The sequence below is a fragment of the Sinocyclocheilus anshuiensis genome, unplaced genomic scaffold (genome assembly GCF_001515605.1).
Source record: "Sinocyclocheilus anshuiensis isolate Anshui unplaced genomic scaffold, SAMN03320099.WGS_v1.1 scaffold838, whole genome shotgun sequence".
In the NCBI taxonomy this organism is placed as follows: domain Eukaryota; kingdom Metazoa; phylum Chordata; class Actinopteri; order Cypriniformes; family Cyprinidae; genus Sinocyclocheilus; species Sinocyclocheilus anshuiensis.
Window position 1 is genome coordinate 627,294 of NW_015539915.1, and position 9,115 is coordinate 636,408.

General features: G+C 39.5%; 1 protein-coding gene across 1 annotated transcript in view; it reads right to left on the reverse strand.

The window, feature by feature from the left end:
• The window catches only part of LOC107686423 (probable RNA-binding protein 18), a 15,246-nt gene extending 6,170 nt beyond the window's left edge, over positions 1-9,076 (reverse strand). Inside the window, exons 1-4 of the mRNA XM_016483406.1 lie at positions 8,900-9,076; positions 8,054-8,167; positions 1,416-1,542; positions 814-894 (exon numbers count right to left, since the gene is read on the reverse strand). Of these exons, the coding sequence (XP_016338892.1) occupies positions 814-894; positions 1,416-1,542; positions 8,054-8,160 (315 nt within the window). The 5' untranslated portion in view covers positions 8,161-8,167; positions 8,900-9,076. The remainder of the gene's footprint in view (positions 1-813; positions 895-1,415; positions 1,543-8,053; positions 8,168-8,899) is intronic.
• Positions 9,077-9,115: the final 39 nt, after the last annotated feature.

The following is a 9,115-nucleotide window of genomic DNA, read 5'->3' on the forward strand; positions in this document are numbered from 1 at the left end:
GGCGCATGCGCAACGCTGACCTCATACGTCATGCTCCTGGAGCTACTTCTGTGTACAACTGTTGGCGCAAGCTACATTAAAGTGATTATTACGTTTTGAATATGGATATTTTTCTTACAAAAACGCATCGATTCGCTACAGGAGGCCTTTGTTCACCCCCCGGAGCCGTGTGAGACACTTTTTTTTAATGGATGGGCGCTTTTTATTTCACTTCTTTTGGACTGATGCACTGCGACGCCCGCTGACTGTAATGATGGAGCTTGGAATAGCCCGGACAATTTTTTATATAACTCCGACTGGATTCGTCTGAAAGAAGAAAGTCATATACACCTAGGATGCCTCGGGGGTGAGTAAAACACAGCCTAATTTTCATTTTTGGGTGAACTAACCCTTTAAGGCAAAAGTCTGATCGATTAAAACAAATGGGTAACACTTTCTTTTAAGGTCCCATTCTCACTATTAACTAGTTGCTTATTAGCATGCACATTACTAGCATATTGGCTGTTTATTAGGACTTATAAAGCCCATAATAATGCCTTATTCTGCATGACCATATTTTATATCCCTTAATCCTACCCCATACCTAAACTTAACAACTACCTTACTAACTATTAATAAGCAGCAAATTGGGTGTTCCCCATTCTAAAGTGTTACCAAAAAATGAATTATTTGCAGCCCTCCATAAGGCAAAAACAGTTACTTAGGGTAAGAGACTTTAACAAACTACTAACCTAACTAACCTATAGTATGAGAAATAGTAATAGTGATGATTGTTTAAGCAAACACCACAACTTATGCGATACCCACCTTTACCTGAGCATGAGCCCAACGCACCACTAACTTCTTATAAAGTGCCAATTTTCCATTTAGACACTGAATAGCCCGTTCAGCCTCCTGTAATGGACAGAAAACACTGATTGTTACAAACGCTATGCTTTTATAATGATCACAATCATGCATGCATCTATAAACAAGTCACTATACTCTGCTAACACTATCAGGATTACAAGAGTTTCATGTCTATTTTTGAAATCCTCTATTAGTGCTGTTCAAAAATCGTCTCTGAAGAGTCTGGATTCTGAACCCTCCTGTGTGTTTGTTTGCTACTTTTTAGTTTCTGGCTGTTGCTGGAAGCATGGCGTAATGATAGGGAACAATAATGGCTGATGATGGATCACTAGTTTTCCAAGCTCTCGTGAAGGGCGTGAATGAGATCTGTAAACACACATTTCCCCTTCAACAACACCCTTGGGACTGCCTCATATTACACTCCAGAGAGCCAATGGTTCCTTATCTGCATCAGCTGTCTGGGTGCCTCTTAAAGACTTGCATATCATTACTGGATCAAAACTGACACTTCCTTTGGTATTTTGGGTGATTATTTCTCAGATGTTGTAAAGAAGAACGACCAGAACCTCTTTGGTGTGGAAGTTGACAAAGCAGTATCCTCTTGGCTGGCCCTCCAGAGGACCTGACTTATGGAACAGGAAGTCAAACTGCTTCACTTTGCCAAACTTCTCCAGGAGCTTCACTAGGTGGTACCTGCAGGAACACGGAGTGATTTTATTTTGAAGTCTAACTGCCTTTTAGCAACATACTTCCAAAAATAGGGATTCGGCACTCATAATGTCATAACTAAGGACACTGGAATTATGAGCGATTGTAATCGTAATGCTTCCTGTAACAAATGGCACTAATAATTGTACTAACCAAGAATAAAAAAGGCCACAAGGGAATAATGCATGTCATGGTATCATAATTCTTTGTAAGCAAGGCTTGATCAGAATGACAGGGCTCTTTACACCTTTTTAGCTGCTGTAAATCTATTATTCACACAATACAAAGGATACAGCAGAGGGACAATGAGGATATAAAAAAGCGGAAGACTGAATTCCCTGAAGAGTTTAATTTAAGACAAACAATTACGACAAGTACAGCTTTTATAACCTGCTGTCATGGAAGAAATAAGTCCCTTATTATTTCTAAAAACAGTACTGATTATTTTGTTAATTAATGAAGGTCGACAGAGTTGAATGTCATTTTGGACCCCACCGACTTACACTGTAGACCAAAACAGTTGAAACATTCTTCAAAATATCTTTTTTTGTGTTCCATGAAAGAAAGTGATTGCGATGAAAGACAGGTGAATTTGAAATGTTGCAAGCCAGATTCAAATTCACAATGCCCATATGATCACCAAGGTTCAATGTGTTGGAACACATCAACATGAAATGGCATTTGCAACTCATTAAATTCCAAATTTGACATATTTCCACGTGAAAGTGGGACGTGCATCCATTGGGAATTGATTTGCAAAAAGTGTGTGTTGCATACCAAGACCGGCTTGGCCTCTATATGAATGAACGTTGGAAAAGAAAATAAAGGGTTTGGTGACATCAGCCAAAAATGAAAGTCTAGTAAAAGAAATTCTTCAATACAGCTAGAGAACTCTTGTGAAATAAGAATAAAGAATTTCTTTCCAAGAGAACTTCACGCTGAACCTGTGCTATTCAAACAAAGAGAGCTTCGTACAAATAGTCTTCTTCAAACAACCATGTCCACAGCATTCGAGAGCAGTCTAGCATGCAGTCTGTGCATAAAAGAGAATGTTTGCAAGTATCCTTGCTTCTGCATGTTCACCTGTATGTCATCCGAACCGTTAACATTTAATGTGACTTAACGCTGCATGAACTCCATTTGCACCTAAAGTTTTTTCAAGTTGTTGGAAAACAACATGTGACAAAAGCAAAGTCAAGGTTCAATGACACTCTTTTTTTTTTTTCTTTTTTTTTGTCCAATCAAAAATACAAAATGCAATTTCTATAAATAATTACTTGAAAAACACGGTCTTCATAAAAGAGGTATTCATGTAAAAACAATTTTGAGCATAAATAACAAATAAGTGGTACGTGTACTGCGTTAGGCTAACTGAGACTTGTCATAGCACTTGCTTATTATTGCTCTTTTGTTGATTCTGATTGCTTCCATTGTCCTCATTTGTAAGTCGCTTTGGATAAAAGCATCTGCTAAATGACTAAATGTAAATAACGTACAACAGATCTGCTTTTATAATGAAGAAGAAAAGCCTCTTAAAAAGGATGAAACTCTTGAAAAGAAAACATCTAAAAAAAACTTAATGTGTCTGCGCCGATAGCCTGAGCAGAGCGCCGACATACAGCGCTGTTGCGCAACGGGCATCCTGAGTTCGAATCCCGACTCGAAGACCTTTCCCAATCTCACCCCCCCCCCCCTCTCTCTCTCCCAGTTCGCTTCCTGTCAGCTCTGATCTGTCCTATTATAAAGGCAAAAATGCCAAAAAAAAAAACTTTAAAAAACGGTCATGTGGTGCAACCAGTGTGCAGAAACATGAAGGGGAGAATCAGTACATGGTATCAAACTCATGTCAGTGTGTCAAGGTCAGTAAGTCTTTATCTTCGAAGCTCCTACTTGTCATTAAAACTCAAGTAAATATGAAGCAACTTGTCGCTAGTGTTGGCATCATCTTCAATGATTCATCTTAATGTAGTGGCATCACATGGGCATCCCTGAAACCAAATTCTAAAGATTGAGTAATGCAGCTCAGGAAGGTATTCAAGCATTTCCTGCAGCTGGGAAAAGACTGGGAAAGCTACCGAACTGAGAATCAGGAACGTGCTCAAGACACGCTCGGGATAAACAACAATACATTTGTGGAACTTCTTACTATATTGTTGTTCTTCCAGCATGACAGCCGGAGCGTCTGGGAGTTGCCTCCTGCATCAAGACGAGGAGATGCCGGGGATTTCTTTATTGTTTTAGCTGGTTGAGGTTATTTTTAATCCTGGAAAGGTAGGAACGCAGATAGAACTGGGGGTCCTGGCTTCGGTATTATTAATGTTTTCCCCTCCTCTCCCAGGAGCTTTTCTCCAAGTAGTACATCGCACTTTCCCAGCCACCACCCTCTCAGGCTCGGGCCATGGGATCTTCCTGACTTGCCACAGATTGAAGCATCGATAGTGTCCCGATTCAAAGGGACAACCTGTAGATTTTTTTTTCAGACCACAATGCATGCCCCCAGAGGGCCATAAAATGTGCCATTTGGGAGGAAGAAGGGGTCCGTCCAAGGAGCTTGGAGTATTTTGTGAAAGTGTCGACTTGAGCCAAGCATGTCATCTGTTTGGGCCAAAGAAGTCAGAGCGCTGCCCACCCAACTGCAGCGTCTCCCGTTTCAGTATCGCTGTGCAGCATGCAGTCAAAGACCTTGAGAAACATTTAGCAGCACAGAATCAAGAAAACAGCATGGATATCAAGGTCAAGGAGCGATTCCAACAGACACGTGTCTATTTCAGATGACTGGAGGGTGTGGTCTAAGGCCAGTGCTGTTTTTCTCCTCGGCCGTCCCATCGGATAGGCCTCCTGTTACCTTCTACCCATGTAACGGACAATGCAAAGCAGGCCTCCAAAAGCACAAACAACCTGCAGCACATGGTAGATCCATCACCGGCCCTAAATGGGCCCCAGCGGAGCATGGACAGGTCAATATGTCAGCCTGTTATAACGAAAGCAGCTCCTGCTTTGTGTGAACGGCCGCATCCGCCACAGGTCTCAACTGTGGGAAACCAAACCTGAAAGAAAGTTTGTATATTTGAGTCAGAGAGACTGTGCATGTGTGATGGGGTGGAGCTCTGTAAATGTTGACGGATGTTTTCATTAGATGGAAAATGCGAAGATATGTTGTCATCACTGTCCTCTACATGGGTTGGTCGAACTTCAGCACCTGGTATCTGAATGTCACTCAAGCTGCAGGATTAGTGAAGGTGGATTTGACAGAGGCCAAAGTGCTTGAGAACTTGTGAGACACCTGTGACATGGTATACAACACAGTTCTTTTTGGGCTGTGTCCCATTACACATCCTAGTTCCATATGATGTGTAAGTGTACATTGGAAATAGGTGATATTGGGACAGTGATGAGTAAGTCTGTGCTACTGAAACAACTTTCCAGTTTTAGAAAGATTTTGACAATGGGACAGCTCTAAAAATGGCTGACTCCTCAGGAAGTGTACTTATTTCACTAGCGGACTGAGACACACCCTGGATAGAGTGTCAACAAAGGGCTGATTTGACAGGTGGAAAGTATGAGACTCATGCAATTTCAGCAATGTGACTTGTCATGGTGCCCAAGCATTGACTATACCACAAATCAGCGTCATACATTTATACCACATTTCAGTGGAAAAGAAATGAGAGGAATTAAGCAACTGTGTCCAGAGACTGTCATTTTTCCATCTAGCTACAGCTTGTGATTAATGTAACGATGATGGTGAAACTTACAGTCAGTAAGGTAGATGGATTAGCACTCAGGAGAAACTGTTTACAGTGAAAGAACAGAATGATTTTCTTTTTGTCTGATTAAAATTTGTTGGTGACTATTTGCAGAACTGTAAATGTGTATGTCTCAGACTTTTCCAAATCTGTGATGTATTGAGATTAATCATATTAAATTAATGAGGCTGTTTGTAAAGTGATGGAATGACTGACAAAAAAAGTGTTTTTTCAATACATTACTGTTACATCAGAATCTAAGCATGAAGGCTCACAGCTGATTTTTCCTAGATTTTAATTTCCAAAATGTTACTTTAGCTTGCTAATTTATTGCAAACTGACAGATGAAAATTGTTTGTTAATGCACAAAGGCCAGGGAAATAACATGAGAATAACTTAAGAGAGAGACAAATGGAGTGTTCGTACTGTGTTTTTGTTTTCAGTCCCAAAAACTACTGGGTAAGACTCACAAAAACTGTCAAGAAATGTCATATTTCACACAAATATTTCACATTTAAAAATGAAGCCTGTATTTAGGACCACTAAATTATTTTTGCATTGTAACATTATTTTTATTATAATTATGCACCACTCCTGTGCAATATTAGGTTACTGTAAAGCCAAAAAAAAAACAAATTTTTTACTATTGTAGTACAAATAAAGGATGATATGTGATTCAAATGATTAAAAAGCATTATAAATATAAAAATTAAGTATAATTCATAGTAGTATTTGTTGCATTAAAGGCAGGGTAGGTGATTTTGTTTAAAAACTATTTTTGTTATGCTGGTAAGTCTTTTCACATCCCGATAGAAATCACTAAGTTAAGTGGTCTAACTGTATTTACAGTTGTGCTCATAAGTTTACATACCCCTTGCAGAATATGCCAAATGTTAATAATTGAAACAAAATAAGAGGGATCATGAAAATTGCATGTTATTTTTTATTTAGTACCCCCCCTTGCAACAACATGAAATTTTCATGATCCCTCTTATTTTGTTTCAATGATTAACACTTTGCACATTCTGCAAGGGGTATGTAAACTTATGAGCACAGCTGTGTATCGTCTTTGGAAGGCGTAAGACCATAAAATGTTTGTCCAATCATATCCCTCGGTCCTGCCTGTGCACGTTCACGTGTTTTGGAGGCGTGGCTTTGGAGAGTGATTTGCAGGGAGGGTGGGATCTTATGCTTTCAAAGCTAGCTTGCTAATTGCTAGCCTCTCCAAAATCGTCTACCCTACCTTTAAATTTAATAAATGCAAAAAAAAGTCCCAGTGCAAAAAAAAAAATAAAAATTTTTTTAGAAGTTTTTAGAAGCTGTCGGCGCCGATAGCCTTGTGGGCAGTGCGCCGACATACAGCGCCATTGCACTACGGGTTCGAGTCCCGACTCGAGGACCTTTCCCCATCCCGTCCCCCTTCTCTCTCCCAAATCTTTAAAAAAAAAATTTTTGACAGCGCTAAGAAAATATTTATATTTTTTATTTCAAACTATGCTGTGTTATATCCAGTGTGTACTGTATGCACAATAAGGTTTACCTAGCCTTTATTTGAGAAAACATGATTCCCAGTGTGCACAAACTTAACAGATTACTTGGTTACAACATTTACATCCTTTTTATTAATGTTTTAAAAAATATATATTTGTGAAAAAAATGTATACATTTAAATTATTAAAAAAATTTACTTGCAAAATTAATAATATAAGTTCAAATAATTTTTTCATATTGATTGATTTTGATTATTTCAAACTTAGTAAATACGTAAAATAAATCTAAATTTAATTGCAGCAATTGTTATGCATGTATGTTATTTAAATTATATAGTGTAAAATCATATATATCTGCTTTATATCACCCATTGATCATCCTGCTCTCCAAGAAAATATTGGCACTGGCATCAGTCTTTAAAACAATATATATCGGTTGACTACTACTGACCACTTGTGTTTGGATGACCAAAAGAGCATATTAATAGGTGTAAACAAGACCAAAATTCCTAATTGTTGAAAAAGGTCATGGCCATCCAATTCCTCAAAGCTTTTACCTCATCTCCTTGGTTTCTTCATAAATCTCTTAAAAAAACTGCTACAGAGCAGTACCTAAAGTACCTTTTCACCTCCCAAGAGTCCCAACTCAATTACCGCTCTCAATTATCCACTTACTTGGAAACCCCAGAAAGAAGTTGCCTTTGGGTGAACGACCTCACATAGCAGGACTCCACCACTGTGTGTGTTTGTGTGTGTGTGTGTGTGTGAGATCTGCAGGACCCTGAAGTGGAACTCGCTACTACAAACACTCCCAGCATGTGAACTAATTAATCTTCCCAATCACCAGCCTGTGGGCATCACGGCTGTTTTCATTCAAGCAGGTTATTTAAAGAAAAACAGAGGAGCGAGAGGGAAGGAAACGCCTGTCTAGACGCCAGCCCGGGCAAGCCGTACATTTACCAGGGGCGCTCCAGCAACGTGTGCTATTTCTCTCTCGCTTCCCTTCCGTGTCACCCAGCCACCCCCTCTCCACCTTGAGCAGCCGCTACAGGTTCACTAAGTAAACACGCCAGGTGAATGAGAAATGATGGCAGCCCCTCAGCAAAACAGGTCTCCACGGCCGAGCGGCTCTCTTTAACACGCCTTGTCGTCATCTGCTCATTCTCCAGCACAAAGACACACTTGGCTAATCAATCACCCGGGCAGCTCCGCAGGTCTGCCTGGGAGGCAGTGCAGCGCTGGCTTACTGCAAACACTCACTCTGTGATTTTGGGGTCAATGTTGCCGATCCAGAGCCGATGACCGTCCTGTGCCGAGCCACCTGAGAGGATGGAGGCATTCTCCACAGTCTCTGCAGCAGACTGCATTAGGCTCCTGAGAAAAGACAGAGAGCTGTTTCAGTGACGCTCAGGTAAGTATGTGCCTCAGGTATTTTATGTGTTTGAATATATATGTAACTTTCTTCTATCTATCCAGCTATCAAAAGTTTCTATCAATCTGTCCATCTGTATCTATTTATATATCAGTCAATCAATCAATCTGTTTATCTATCTATCTGACTGTCTATCCATCCGACTGTGTCTATGTATCTGACTGTCTAACCAACCAACGATTTATCTACCTATCTGACTATATCTATCTGACTGTCTATCTATCTATCTATCCATCTATTTGAATTTCTATCTATCTGAATTTCAATCTAACATCTATCTGTCTATCAATCTATCTATCTAGACAAAAGTATATATCACATAACAGATCTGATCTGATTGATAGCCACACGTTTTATGTTATAATACATTCTGTTATGAGAGTGTGATACATGCAGAAGAGTTATATCTTAGGCCCCTTAGTGTGATAATAATCACGACCATTACGTTAAACGCAGTATGAAGACGATAATAATAATATCAACGATATTTGACAAATTATGTAATTCTGAAACAAGCACGTTTAGTATGCAAACACTGTCATATTATAGAAAAACTGTAACTGATAAATAACATAAACCTAGCCGAGAAATAATTAATTTTCCATATGGATGGTTGTTATGCTAACAACTAGCAAGCAATGTTAACAGATTACATAGATTAGCAGAGCACTCACCCTTCTCTCGTGTCCCTCTCCTCTGCTCTTTAAACCTAAACTAAAGATACTGTGTACAAAATTTGGTGGCAATGCCTCAAAACCTAAAATTCATCTCGTATATCTGCCACACGAACGAGTCAGACACAACATTGAGTGTAACGTTAGCCAGTTAGCTTAGCATTCATAACATCAACAACGGCGCCGGAGAGTGACGTTAACAACCGGTTCTGATGA